Here is a 15,843-nt window from a genome sequence, read left to right on the forward strand (position 1 = left end):
ATCGCCTAATAATGCAAATGTTAGTATAAGTAAAACTGGTACCAAACCAACAGAGCCACAATTGACTCCTCTGTGTCACAGTATTCTGAATGGAGGACCTGATGGCGGCCTATATTTGAAAATTCTACCAGTATGGCAGAGCAAAAAAGACCAACAGAGGCAGCTTCCTTTGTTTCATGCCCAACCTCGTCTGCTCTCCACAAGTCACTGAATCTGTCACAAAACATTCTGCGCTGCCGCTCCCTCCATCATCTTTTCTTCCTTACTCTTGTACACAAAGCCTCACCTCAGCCCAAACAAAAAGTCCAATTTTTGAGTACCAGCTGCTTACTCTGTAGAACTAGAATGTGCCTCTAAAAGGTTGTGTAGTAGCTGTTGTCAGTTACAATATATTCCAATGGGCACCCAGACTCATGGCAAAAACATGTGTCCATAGAAATCTCTCAAAGCACTCCCAACATAATTCTTTGCCATTTAGTATCTGTGCAGTGCTCATTCAAAACATGCCTGTTCAGAATGGGCCGCATGCTTGGTACTGGTGCTTTCCCGAGAAGCCTTTATCCAAAAACCACTTCACAATCAACATCGCGCTTCCTTGTGTCCTAAGCAACACATTTGCCATGACATAGTTGTGTATCCTAGCAAAGCTAGAGTTTACATGTCATTTGATCAGAGCAGGGGTCCATTCTCAATACACTACAGTGTGTCGATAATGCAATAATGCACTTCAAAAAGATCTCAAGTGCTCACACTAGACACTTCATTGTGTCCTCAGCAACACACCTGTTGTATTGTAAACCTGAGGTCGATCGGATAAACGGTTGTAGAGAAAATCAGGACAGAGAGACAGATCACTCCTTTTTAGGTTTTAGTTAATGTCAGATAGTAGCAGAGTCCATAAGAATTTGGCTTGGGGACAATCTCTCTGCATTTGATGCACATGTGTGAAATAAAGGAATTTCCCTATGGGGACAAAATAAAAGTATATTATAATACTATGTGTAGCGTGTCACATACTGTTTTGGCTATCAGGCTAACAGTAGGCAGTAGTTACTTAGTAGTAATGTGTTACAGTAATGTGTTACTTTTCCAGCAACGAGTGTAAGGGATTACTATTTACTAATCCCAGTTACACTTTGTTTCTTTGACATTTTGGCCAGTAGTGGATATCCGTTTTGTCTCGCGCCTTCAGTGGAAAGAGTGTGTGTTATGTGTTAGCCTGGCACAAGAGCTGGACGTGTTGTAAGGCAGCCAAAAGATGTGGACGTTGTCTCCCACTAACTCCTAGTTTTCTTGATTTACAAGATGTGTTTTCTCTGCTGGTTAGCTAACATTAGCCACTGGTAAACCCACATTCAGAAACAGTGTTGGGGAATTTATTCAACCGCCAGTCCTCAGCGATGTAGTGGTATGGGTTACGTCCTGTAGCTCAAAGCTCATAACGCCGTCCAGCAGAAAGCCACAAAGCTTAGTTAGCATTGGCTGCTTCTCGCTTGCCATTATTGCTCTGCTACCAGCCTCTGTCACATACCGTGTGGAGCTTTTAAGCGTGCAGCTGAGAAGGCAGTGTCGCTGTCAAATCTGTCCCTGGGCAAAGTAACTTTGCGTCCAAATTGAAAAAGGAACTATGTTTTGTTACCAAGTTTGTAACGCGTTACACACAACACTGTTCAGGATTCACCTGGGTTTTGTTCATTGGTGAAGAGTGTGTGAACAGCAGTTTCACGCTAACAACAGGACCTAAACCAGCTGTTGATGTTCAGTAAATGCCTCCAAACTGTCGGCTGGCCGCTTGTAAACCCACAACACACTATCACAATATCTATCTATCTATCTATCTATCTATCTATCTATCTAACACAGTCTGTTTGACATGCGGGTGTGGAGGCTTTGGAGTTGTTTAAAGGCACCTTTGACAGAGCTGGGATGGGTAACTTAATACAACCAATTACTTTTTCTTTTGAATAACTAGTTAAGTAATATAATACAAAACACTTAAAAGAATAACATATAATCTGTGATGACTAGATGTTTCCACTAACTTGTCAAACACTGACTTCAAAATGTTGCCCAGGTATCATCCCTTTGAGATGCTCTTCCCATTTCGTCCATCATCTGACTGACGTTAATGTATAACTATCAATCTTAAAAAGCAAGGGGAATATACTATGTCAGGAGGCTGATTTCAGGTTAATCTGTCTGGATGCTTCAGTGCAGCCGGTGTAAGGGAAATCTGCATTCACTCCACGAGCAACTACATCCTTGTGCTACAGTGTGAAGGACCGTTTGAGCCTTGGGATTGATTGCTGTGGCACTAATATTAAAGCAATGGTGGATAGATATGTAGCAAAACGAGGCGCCGACCACAGTCAGCTTTTCTGAAACAACAAATAAAGGAAACACAGTGACTGTGTTCAACGTCAGCTAATGCTACACTGGTTTAGAAAATACAGTAGATGGGCTTCCGACTAGCAGTTGCTTGAAGTGTGAACGCATGTCAAGGGCCACTGTTGTTGACACTGTGGTTGCTAGCAGCGCTAACATTCACACATATACAACACAGCAACACAAACAGAAGAACTACAACAGACATACACATTCCCAGAATGACACTGTCTGAAACTGTTCCGAAGGTCATAGAAAAGTGTCCGAGCCTGCTGACGCAGCAGCAGGGAAAGCGACGCTGCCGCAAAGAAGAGATACAGATATGGCCCTATCTTCCTTTGATATCCATAAAAGTACCCTGCTTTTGAAAAATACTCAACAGTTCAAAGGCGTGTTGTTTCTTCAGACACCGTGTGTGTGTCTGTTTTTTGCTCATTCTTTTCTTTCTCTCTGATTTCCCCAGTGTAGAAAAGCTTTCAGTGTTCGGTCCTCACTTTAAACTTGTATTCGTCCATCTCTGTCACAACATGCCTCTGCAGTTGAAAATGCTTGTAGAATGTCAAAAATGGTTTTTACTATCCAAGTGTACAATAGGAAACCATCAGTTTGACATAAAGGTAGAAAAGTATCTAAATGTCACCTGTGGGTCCAATTCACGTCCAATTTTCGTCTGTGTTCATGCACACACAAGAATAAAATATCAATGCCGGTTAGCACTCCTGTGTGTGTGTGTGTGTGTGTGTGTTAGCGTGTGTGCATGTGTCACACTGTTTCCGGTAAGCAGAGGGCTTCCACAGCATGACTGGGTCCCTGGGCGACTCCGCCGATGACAAAGAGCATGCTGGTTGTCTGCAGAAGGGCAGAGGAGCAGCGTGCAGTGGGCATTGGCGCCACATACTCCCAGCGACGCTTCACAGGGTTGTAGCTCTCCACCGTGCCCAACGGCAATGGTTCATTACCTGCAAAATGGAAAGTAACATGTAAGGATGACAGCAATTATGTCGCAAATGTAGCAAAAAAGCCTCTACACATGTTCTGTACACAGCTTCTGTGCTGTTGTATTATAATCCTCAAGTATAGAAGCAACATGATGCCTTTAGTTGTGTTGCAAAAGCTCAGACAAAACAATGTTGCTTTATCGCTACTTAATATTAACTTTCTGTGGGAAAGTAGTAATAACAATAGTTTGAAAGGTGTAAAGACCTTTATTTCAGTTTGGAAAACTATTTAAAACATACTATTATCAAGGCTTGAATAGTACTATCTGAACTCGACAAAGCCAATTTCAGGATTTTTGACTTGACTTAATTTTTAGATCTGAATTGAGCTCATTAACTTTGAATATAGTTTATTGATTAATGGGTATTTTATTTATGTATATTTGTGAAGCCCAAAAAATAAACTGGATTTTTCATTTTTTTTAAATTGCGTAACTTGACATTGACTACTGAAAGTTTAAAAGGGGGGAAATTAGACCACATAAGTTCATGAATTCAAATAGTTCAGTGCCATGAAGTAATTGTCTACAACTAATTAATTGGCTGTAACATTTAAGTTATTGGGTATTCAGTTGCTTGTAAGATGCAAATCTGTATGGCCATTATTTGATTCCGTAGTGGTCACACACACACACACACACACACACACACACACACAGACCAAATCAAAGATAACACCTCCTACAGCAATGTGATGGAGAATCGCCATGACTCCATCTCCCCCCTGTTGTCATAAACGGAGTACCAATAAAATAATCAGTCTTTTCCTAAAAGAGCTTTTGTCTGCAGGGATAGAGAAGTTGGAGTACATTTCGGAGTGAATATTGGAGTGACATTTGATGGGAACAATCATGACTTTGAATGAATGCTAATGTTGCTTTGTGTCTGCTGGATGTGTAGATAAGCCACTGATTGCTGACATGTTAAGGCGCTGACACACCAACCCGATAACCGGCCGTCGGACAGTCTGGAAAGGTTGGAGACTCAACACTGTTTGGTGGTCAGTCGGAGGAGCTGTCGGCTTTAATTTGGGACGATTTAACTTGTTGAATCGGCGGGCGGGCGGTCGAACTCAATGACCAATCTGATTGGTGGAGTGCTAGCCCTTGACTAGCAAATCAGTAAACTTATGTTACAACGATTGCCGGAAATTTTGATGATGAGCGTGACGAACGCCTCTCAAAATCTGACCAAAATCTTTCAAACTGACCTTTGTCAATCAGAAAAACAGACAGATTCAGCAACTGTATCGCTTGTTTCGCACTTGAAATGTTTTCAGAAACACGTTTCAGTGAATTTTATTTATAAAATACGAGATTGTATTCCGAACAAGCCACCATGATGGTCTGCTTTGAAATTCGGGAGAAGCTAGATCAACATGATGCCTTTTTTCATTGCAGGTTTTCACAACAATATAGGCCGACAATACAGATTAGCGGCGCCTGCTGTTATGGAAACCCAGTATGTTTTGCGCACGCACAGAACGTACACTCAAATCGGCATGGCTTTGGTGTGTTCCTAGGCACTTTTTGGACGGACAGAGGCCAAATGATCAGTCCAACTACTTTATCAGCCGTCGGGTTGGTGTGTCACATCATTTAATCGCAACTTCAGAAGGTGATAATATATACTGGTGGTGTGTTTACAGCCTGCCCCCACATGATGAAACATGTATATTGGTATATAAAATACAGTTGGAGATAAATGAATGGGTTGTTTTGCCATGTTAAAAAAGATTCAACACCAACATGTTATATAGTGAAGCAGCTTTATAGCTACTTCACTTTCATAACATTACCTGCTTACTTCTAAACTTTCCATAATCTTGTCATTGAATCAAGACTGTTGAATTTCCTTATTTGCAATTTCTTTTTCTTTGACTGATTATTATATAATCATTTTGTTATTATCAACGCTAAAACAAACGCAAGGGCTGTACCCAACTCAGAATTTTGTCAGTTGAATTGGATTTGGTTTTTAATACCAATATTTGACCATTCACTCTGTGGCATGAGCATGTGTTGTATGCGACCGTTTGTGCGTGCGCAGCAGGGTAAATGTTGTTTGAGATGGCTCGATGCCGCGGAACTGACTCAGTGTTACTGTAAACACATCACATGTTCCTTTTTTCAAAGAATATCAAGCAACTCTTTACTGAACTGCCAGATCTTTGAACATGTCCTCACGCTGGATGAAAGTGAGGAGCGCTCACTCTGCAGCTACTTCTGAAAATGTTTCATTTATATGCTAATGTTGCAGGATATTAATTTAATGTACAGTACGTTATTGGATTAAATATGTGCTCCAGGAAGGGCTGACAACAGATTTACAGGGATTTAGAACCACACAGGCAGAAGGTCTATTTAAAGGTGGAACTTGAATGTAGGACATTAGAAGTCTCACCAAGGATTCCTCTCCTTTCTCAGGTCCGCTGTGCTTCTTTTTACCTCTCTCTGTTTGTCTTTCCCTCCCCCTTTCTTTTACCCCAGGTGCAATGCTCACTGTCATCATACATCAGCCAGCACTAAGTTGTTGCCGTTTCCATGGAGACCCACATCACAGCAAGTCCCCAAATGATATGGACTGTTGAGTGTATGGTGTGTGTGTGTGTGTGTGTGTGTGTGTGTGTGTGTGTGTGTGTCTAAGGAAGGACTATTATCCTCATTTTGTTCAAAGAACAAAGTGACGGCGCCGAGTCGGCCTTTTCAAAGCTCTCCAGGTCTGCTCAGGCCTCGTCTCCATTATAATTTTTTTATGGAGACACCGCCCACCACCCGACACACGCGCACACACACACACACACACACACACACACACACACACACACACACACACACAGCCACACACACACACACACACACACAGTGGTCCTCTTGGTGCTCAAAGGCTTCCTGCCATTGCTTTGATTCACTGCCCACAAACGTCAGGTCAATTCACCCGCCGCTTCTCTCTTCTCCTCTCCTCTCTCTCCTCCTGACCTCCATTCCTCTCCTCTCTACTTCCAGTATTTTTTGCTGGTACTGTTTTTGCCTATTTCTCCTCTAACTTTATTATATCCTGTCTTTCCTTTTTCAACTCCTCACCTTTCTTATTCTTTCTCCTTCTAGTCATTTCTTAGAAACATTTTACCTGTACTTAATCGCTCTTAACCATCTGTCCTCCTCCTTGCTCTGCTCACCCCAACTATTCTTTCTCCTGTCCTCCTCCTCTCCACTCTCTTGATCTCCTTTTGGCTTCACTTGTCTTCTTTGATGTTGCTCGTCTCAAACTGTCTTCCTTTCTTGTGCTTCTGTCAACTCTCAACCTCCATTGCAATGCTCTTAGTCTCTCTGCCATTTTTCCTCTTCTCACCTCCTTGCTATTTGCACATACACAATACATAAGCTACAGCACATACAGAACGGAGATTTCACCCATTTGTTAGTTTAGAGTTGGTAGCGCGTGGTTTGCTGTGGTGCTGCATGATGTAACATTTAGCTTGTTCGCGAGGAGCCAATGGAGCGGGAGATTGGTGCGAGAATCGGCACAGCAGGCCGGCAATACATTCAATTAATAGCACTGCTGTGAAGAAAAGAGAGCTGAGCCAGAAGGCCAAGCTCTTAATCGACTGGTCAATTTTTGCTCCTACTCTCACCTATGGTCATGAAGGCTGGGTCATGACCCAAAGAACGAGATCCAGGGTACAAGAGGCCGAAATGGGTTTCCTTAGGAGGGTGGCTGGCGTCTCCCTTAGAGATAGGGTGAGATGCTCAGTCATCCGAGAGGAGCTCGTTGTAGAGCCGCTACATCTTTGCATTGAAGGAGCCAGTTGAGGACAAGGTGAAAGGATTATATCTCCAACCTGGCCTGGGAACGTCTCACGATTCCCCTGTCAAAGCTGGTAAATGTGGCTTGGGTAAGGGAAGATTGGGGTCCCCTGCTGGAGATGCTGCCCCGGCAACCCAACCCCAGATAAGCGGACGAATATGGATGGATGAATTTTAGATGCTATCACTAGGGCTGGGTACCAAATTCAATACTTTTTAGGCTTCAACCAAATTGTCTCTAAAGTGTAGAGTATCAAGAATTGCCTCTTCATTCAATTCCCAATGTTAATACCTAAGGAGGTAATCCCATCAGCGTCATGCAGCATGCTTCTACCAAGATCTAATAATGTTTGTTATTGGCTGTCTGCGTGTGTCAGTGTATAATGTTTCTTTTTGCTTTATAAAATAAAAAAGCGCTATGTGTTACTGCCTCAACTTGACCAAGTGATTAATCGGCCAAAAACATTGGGAATCAGCTGTGGAAGTCTGTGTTTTGTTTTTTTTCATCTGCAGCTTGAATATTAATTTCATCCTCTACGGTTTCCATGCCTATTTTTCAGCGTTACCCTTTCGGAAAGCGCAGAAGTGTTTATTATCTGTCTTTTCTATTCATCTCTCTCTGACCTCCTGCTTCCGTTTCCCAGACAGCGAGACAATATCACAGCAATTTAGGTCTAAAGGAAGCCACAGCAAGCCCGCGGTAAAGTTTGTGGTATGATGCTTGCTGTACATAGCGTCATTACTGTCCCTCTTTACAGCTCTTATTATTTTTTAGCAAGTAATTCTCATCTAGGACTCATCTTTCATCGTCTTTCTTGCTTCTTCCAGTACTTTTATAAATATGTTTGTAATACAATCTGTATAAGCAAGGTAGGTTTTCTATTAAACTTGTTGAGTTTTTTTCCTTTTAACAAATGATAAACAATTTGCAATTGTCAATTCAATATGCATAAGTAGCATTGCAATTCACAGTTCAGACAAAAAATGCGTTTTATCTCGCTATGGTTTTTGGGTCTGTCAATTCAATGAGCGGCATATTTAATCAGCATAGAAATGGACATTAAGATGCTTAGTTGAAAAATAATTTATGTATAGATAACATAATAGGGAGGTATAATAGTTATCCTTGTGGGACACCTTTTTCAACAATCTCATGATTTGAACCAGTTGGGAGTAGAATCACCAAACCAACGGAAAGCAGCTCATTTAACAAAATGTTACGATCAACAGTATCAGAAGCCTTGGACAAATCAACTAAAAGTGCAGAAAAATTCTGCTTTTTCATCAAGAGAGTTAATCTATATACAGTATAATACAAACATATACCCAATTTATGTAAGACTATTTTAACCCTTAATCTTAACCTGCACACACATACAGTATAACTGCATTATAGATGCATTTTGGTCTTTGAGGATGTGTTTTCCACTTTTATTTCCCAAGTGAAAAAGCAGAGGGTTGGAAATGTGCTGTAAACCAGCTATGACTCACATGCCCAAAATATCCCCATAGATTAGATGGTGAGCCAGACTCACAGCTGACACTCGCACAGAGAAAAACATACCATATCTAACTCTGGTTCTCTCACTCTCCCTCCTGTGTCATCTGCACACACACACACACACACACACACACACACACACACACACACACACACACACACACACACACACACACACACTTCCATTCTTGTATCTTACTCAAGCATCTCTTTTTTTTCTCTCTTTGTTGTCACCTCCTGAATTTCTAACAGTCTCTCTCAGCAGGACAATATTGGCGTTTTCCTCTCTTTTCGCATACACAAGCACGTGCACACGCACATACAGTATGTCCCTACACATTAGTGTCTGTCACTTTGATCTGTGGACAAAGAACAAAACTGCTCAAGTGTATTAAACCTACATGGTTTGGTGGACTGAAGTGTCAAATCAATAAATGGAGAATTATTATGCTTTCCTTAGTTTCTGTAATCCATGTGCGCAAAAGCCTCAGATTTCAGACCGTTCTGAAGCAACGATGTTATTGGATGTTACTGTTTAACCGTTTACCAACAATAGGAATTTTGGATAATTAATACTATAGCGTAATACTACTAAATTAATACTATGTTTAACTACATTAAAAATAATATTATTACAACAATAAAAAGAAAAAGTTAAAAAAAACATATCCAATCTAATTCTTAACTGCAAGTTGCTAATGCTAACTTTGCACTAGAAAGTTGCATTTTTTATTCTTTTGTGGCCCTGCTAGACAGCGCTCACAGCAGAGTGCTACATCAGACATTCCACTATATATCGGTAAGGACTGGCGGGATAAATCGTCGGTCCTACACACAGTGTATGCCAGGTGACAAGTAATCTTGGTTGCAAATGTTAATTTCTCCTAAGTTTTGGATCTCAGTCCTGCTGAATCCTGTCCATGATTGTGTAGTTATTGGTCTTTCGGTTACAGTTGTCTCCGGCTGCAACGAGCCGTACAGACACAGGGAGAGTGGAGCGCACAGATGCAGGGACCCGGATATGCTGACCAATCACAGCAGACTGAGCTTTTACGGGAGGGAAGGCTTAAAGAGACAGTAAACCACTAGCATGTGCGTTGATTGTGTGTTTATACAAAGCAAGACATTCTTGGAGAAATAGATGGCTTGTGTGTGTGTGTGTGTGTGTGTGTGTGTGTGTAAATGTATATACTGTATATATATATTATATATATATATATATATACACACACATACATACAGTACCAGTCAAAAGTTTGAACATGCTTTCTTGTATCTTGCTGTATGTATCTTGCCGATGCATGCAGGTGCACAGAAATATCAAAATCGGCATTACAAGCATGTAATTAAGTATAAAAGCTGACCTGGGATTAATTTGTAGCATCGCTCACTCTCTCTTCACACTAAATTTACAAATGCAGCTTAATCAAGGAGAAAATGGAAAGTTAATGGAAAATGAATGTGGTTGTGTGTGTAAGCACGTGTACGATGTGCGTGGTGTTTGTGATTAATCAGAGTTGATATTTAGTTAGCTGTTAGCAGTGAAGGCGGCACAAACAACTTCACTGTCTGTAAGTGGGGGGGCCATTTATCATCAAATGAAGTCAAATGAACTGTAAGTATATAGGGAATATCTCAACATGTTTTAAGGTACCTAGTAATAGTAGTATTACTACAGTATGTTAATTCTTCAGAAACAACCATATTTTTTTTACCAGGTAATGATTTAAACTTTTACTTTAGAAAGAGTGTCATCAAAAACACAAATGGGTTATGTGATTTAATTGTACCCATGACAATCAGTTTGTTATACATACCATTATGAATACAAAAGGTAAAATTGTTTTTTCAAATGTTTGAGTAATTGGTTTTAATGAAACTACAACTCAATTGTAGTTTATTATATATAAAAAAAATACACAGTAGAGGAGAGCAGTTGTACGGTATGTCCATGAGCAGAGAAAAGGTGCTGCAACATTGAAAATCAATCACAGGATGACCTGTCCCTCATCCCCTTTTCTTGGGTCAAAGCCCCGTGCTGTATTTAATTGACAAAATAGAACACACATGGAAAAGGGAAAGGACTGGAGGTGCTGACCTAGACCACCAGCTGCGATTACCCTTCCGCCCAGGCATCCTGCCACAAAGTCAGCCCTCTTCTCCCTCATCCTGGATGTTCGGCTGGGTTTGATCCAGATGCCTGGCAGAGGCGAGAGCACATGAGACACGGTCAGTCATCTTGGAAAAGGTCAGTCCACCAGACAAACAGAACAAAAATGTAAGTTCATATGTTGACACCCAAACACAGAAAATATTTTTCAAATCCAGTTAGGATCTTGCTTTTTTGGGATTACTCCAGTGCCAAAGGAAATTCTGCCGGATGCATGTATTTTCCGTTTCCTTCCGCTTTTTTGTTGTTGCTGAAATTTAAAATTTGGTGGATTCATGAGAACTACAGTTGACTCCTAAGACCTCTGCAGGGTAAATTGAGACAGCTAGCTAGACTATGTGTCCAATCTGAGTTTTCTTTCGCATGACTATACCGCTCATGGCGATTCTGATTGGTATTTAAAGAAATACCATTAAACCAGAGCACTTTTTCTTTCCATCCCTGAACTTCTATGTGGAGTAGTCAAACCCTCTTTCAACGCGCTTTGGAGGAGGGTCTGGCAAAGAGAGACTAGGATTTTGATTATTAGACATAATGTCTTTGCTGCTTATGTATAAGCCGAAAGTCTGTATGAAATCAAGCTTGTTTTTAGACAAAAACATGTTTTATTCATGCATGGAAAAGTACTTCACTACCCACAAGCATAACAGAGATGTCCCTTATTGGTGGATTTTTTTGGTTATGTAGCTTGTTGGCTAGATTCCAGGCTTATTATATGTCATATAAGCACTTCATGAAATGTCAATGGAGCAATTGAACGAGGAAAAGTACTTTCAGAACCTGAGCCTAGAGTTTTCAAAAGCCAATAAGTGTATTTTCCAAAATGTTAACTAGTCATTTAGTTGTGATAGGTTTATGTTTATGCATGTAAAAGTTGAAATGCAGTAAACCATTCAGAGGGAGCTTTTAGGGCATGAAGTGGACACTAAGTTGCAGGAATAGATCAGAATGTGTAAGCTAATAGGAGTGTGTCACAAATAAGGAGTCGTGTCAAACGTAACTCTGTTTCACAGAAATAGATTAACTGACCACTGCAGAACAAGAGAACTATAAGAAGTTATTCTTATGTTCATAATTCACTCTTGTTTTGACATCCGTGTGTATACAGAGTCGGCTTACTGTGTCATGAAAGTTTGATCACTGTTTGAATAAAGATGCGAATGGTTTGAAATCCTTGGGCTCGTCATCGGCAAAGTCTTCATCATCGTCTCCTGATCTCAACCCTTTATCAAGTTGTACTTATTTGGTGTATTGCTCATTTTTAACAGGAGTAGTAGTTTGTTTACAGAATATTATAGATCCAAGATGAAATTGAAAGAAGAGCGTGACTCGAGAAAAAGTCAAAACTATACACCGTTATCATCAGTTTAATTAATTTTGCGTTCCAAAGCAGCTCCGTAAAAAACAAAAAAACAATTACACATATAGTAAGTCAACAGCCATGACAAAGTAACATGCTCCATGATATCCTCTAATCCAGATCGGCAAATTGGCAGCACACTGAACAGGATAGAGTAAGATAATAGATAATAGATATAAAGATTGATTCCTCCCAGATAGATGTATGAAAGAGTTCTTGACCTGGATGAGTCTGAACAAACTAGTCTCTATCATCGACGTTCCACTTTTGGGATCGCGCCGTTGCCGTAAGAAAATCCGCCGGATTTTCCTCATTTAGGCCAGATATCCGTTGCCTTGGGCTTCCTTTGTGTTGGGATTTTAACCTCTGCAGGGTAAATTCTGACAATCGGTCCAATCTGAGTTTTCTCTCGCACGACTATTTTGCAGCGGCTCTGAGCAGAGTTCAGCACCGCACATGACAGTTCTGATTGGTTTAAAGAAACGTCAATAAACCAGAGCATGTTTTCCTTCCATCCTTGGATGCTATGTGGACTAGCCAGACCCTCTTTCAGAAGGCTTTGGAGGCGGGTCTGGCAAAGCTAGACTACTGCTGGACAGAGGAAGAGAGAGTAGAAGTCGGAAGTGAGTCTGAGAGGAAGAGACAAAGCAAAGATGAAGTACATAATAGAGAGATCTGGATTTCATAGCACAACCAGGCCCACCTCAGGACCTCCCTCACTCTCCACCTTTCCCCTCCCTGTTTGTCTGGCTTGAAACACACTACTGAATTCAATATCTATATTTGGGACAGTGATATGTAATGCCACATCCACTTTCCCACTCCTCCAAGTGTCCTCTGCAAATGAGCTGCAAATTCAGGGAAATGCAATAAAATACACAACAGCACAAGCATTCAAAATGTGCTGCATATACATAATGCAAATGAATGCATACCGCTGTAAATGATAAGGGGCTGACTACCCATCACTGTGGATGGTGGTACTTTTCTTCCTGTGCTGCAGCCTACCAGTTTTAAATTTAAATTTTTTATTTATGAATGAAGGGAGGGACATATTTCACCTCTTATCATATGTGGAAATTATACCCTACAGCCATGACCATTGCAGGTTTTTAGCAATCTTTTCTTCAGTTTCCCTAAAATCTATATTTCTCATTATCAGGGCTAGACATGTGACATGAATGCCGGCCCAAATTATCACAGCTGTCTCAGTCTATCTAGTCTTGCATTGGCAGACCTTCCTCCACAGAGCTGCGGAGGAGGATCTGGCGAGTACACACAGCATTACGTGATGAAAGAAAAATATGCTCTGGTTTATTGGCATTTCTTTAAACCAATCACAATCGTATTGGCCGGACTCAACGACAGTGCTTCCGCAAAATAGCTTGAAAGGAACTTGTTTTGGTGGAACATGTGCTCGGTGAAAAGTTATTTTAGTTGTGAAACAGAAAACTGAGATTGTACAGATAGTCTAGCTAGCTGTCACGATATACGCTGTAGAGTTCTGAGGAGCTGTTATCTATAGCTCTCATAAGTAGACCAGAATTTAGAATACCAACACAAAAAAAGAGGACGGTGACGGACATCTGGCCAAAAATAAGGGACATCCGGCGGATCTACTGGTGGCACCTGAACAATCCCCTTAATGAATTGTCGTTGATATAGACTATCCATCTAAACATTGTTGAGACATTTTACTCAAAACAAAAATGTCAAATTCATGGTGGTCTTCCATCCTACGTTGTTTGAATGCACTTAAGTTGGTTTGGGAAAAAAAACAGCAAATGGATGTAACACAAATAAAGGTCTGTGTAACTTACTAGCTAGCATTATTAAAAACATATTGAGACAGAAACAGTGTTGTATTTGCGGATAAGGCTTCTCACCTACCTCATTTAGGAGTGTGAGCAAAATATATGAAATCTGCTACCATAGCTACCCTGACTGGGATAAGCAGCATGACAGTAGATAGAGGTATGGGTGAGTGGATAGATGAGTTGTCATTTGACATGATAAGCTTAGTTTCACATCAGTGTCAGAGGTGCCGGCCACTAAACGGTCACCGGAGATCAGTTATCTCACCTAAAAGAAGGCTCATGTGTTTTTGTTAGTGTACTTTGACTGCAGCCGAGCCTCCGGGTACCGGGGAAACAAAGAGACCACCAAACACTGAGCAAGGCAGAGGGTAGAAAAACGTTCACAAAGTACCATTGCTTTAAGTAAAGTAATTTTTAAAGGCCGTGTGTTGTGCTGTTCTCTGCACTTTCATGCGTACATATTGCTGATATATTTTCCTGTTAACAAGACTTTCTGAACTGCTGTTAAAAAAATTGTTATGCATCACTTGCCAAGAGAATTGAAAAAGAAATTACTTCGGTGAACAAATTCTCATTTCTGTTAGTCAGCAACAATGACAGAGAGGCATTAGGGGATTAAAAACTAAAAGCTTTCATTTAAAAAAAATTGAAAACTAGATACAATTTGTTCAATTTGATTTCTTGGAGAAGAGAGGAGGTGAGCAAACAAAAGAGGTGAGGTAGAAGAGGATAGGAACGTGAGTTGGAGAGGAAAGGGGGAAAAGAGGAAACTGGAGAGGAGGGAGGAGGGAGGAGCGAGCGAGTGAGAGAGAGAGAGAGAGAGAGAGAGAGTGAAGTGGCATGTTTCCGATGTAACAAAAATGGGTTGCAAAGCTGCTGTAGTGCTGCTGGCTGTTGGGAAAGTAGCTAAATGGTAATCTCTGCGTCAGAGGAGGGGAAGGCAGAGCCACCAGCAGCTCACTATTAGACATGCTGGCTGCAACACATCAGCTATTCAGCCGTGGAGAATGGAAAGGCCAGATAACATGCAAATATAGCGCAGATATACGGGAGGAGAGGAGTGAGGAGCTGAGCTTTCAAACAGGCATGCAAGCTTGTAACTTTTTCTGTTTTGCTCTTCCCGGTGCCGTCTGTAGATAAATTGGCAGAAATAGCCATGACAGTGTTATCGTATCTGTTCTGTTCAGCCTCTCAGTCTCTGACTGACTGTGTGTGTGTGTGTGTGTGTGTGTGTGTGTGTGTGTGTGTGTGTGTGTGTGTGTGTGTGTGTGTAAGCAAATAGTCTAAGTTAGATGTCCAAATATGCATTTAAAATATACAAAATACCCAAACAACTAACATTTCATGACTGAATGACTGATTCCTCTTTAAAAGCTGTTTGAGTATGAATTTAAAGTAACCCTCGGTTATGATTAGTCTTTTTTCAGATTTCTGTGGATAAGCAGTTCCACATATCAATCTACCACACAAAAAGAAAATGTCTGTCTATTGTAACGTTCCTCATACAAAAGCTGCACCCTGCGTTCCTGAGCCAGAGACGTATCATCGTGACTCGGAGCACCTTAGAACTCTGGGTAGTTTATGAAATGATCAAAACTTAAGGTACTTAACAGAATTAGCATCACACTTTATATTGTCAACATCACAACGGAGTTTAAAAAACTAAAAACTAATCTGGAATTAACTATCAATATATAATTCATTAATGATGGTTATTACAAAGTGCTACAAGCGACTTCATCACCGGGTCAGTTTGAAGTGTTTGAAATGTGCTAATTTTTGCGCAAAGGCATTGATAGTTTCACC

General features: G+C 40.8%; 1 protein-coding gene across 1 annotated transcript in view; it reads right to left on the bottom strand.

Annotated features, from left to right (window-relative positions):
- LOC117947878 (kelch domain-containing protein 8B-like) overlaps positions 1-15,843 on the bottom strand; it is a 136,768-nt gene that overhangs the window by 8,033 nt on the left and 112,892 nt on the right. Inside the window, exons 5-6 of the mRNA XM_034877230.1 lie at positions 10,789-10,890; positions 1,860-3,344 (exon numbers count right to left, since the gene is read on the bottom strand). Coding sequence (XP_034733121.1) covers positions 3,148-3,344; positions 10,789-10,890 — 299 coding nt within the window. The 3' untranslated portion in view covers positions 1,860-3,147. The remainder of the gene's footprint in view (positions 1-1,859; positions 3,345-10,788; positions 10,891-15,843) is intronic.

Source organism: Etheostoma cragini, chromosome 7 (assembly GCF_013103735.1).
Source record: "Etheostoma cragini isolate CJK2018 chromosome 7, CSU_Ecrag_1.0, whole genome shotgun sequence".
Taxonomy (NCBI): Eukaryota; Metazoa; Chordata; class Actinopteri; order Perciformes; family Percidae; genus Etheostoma; species Etheostoma cragini.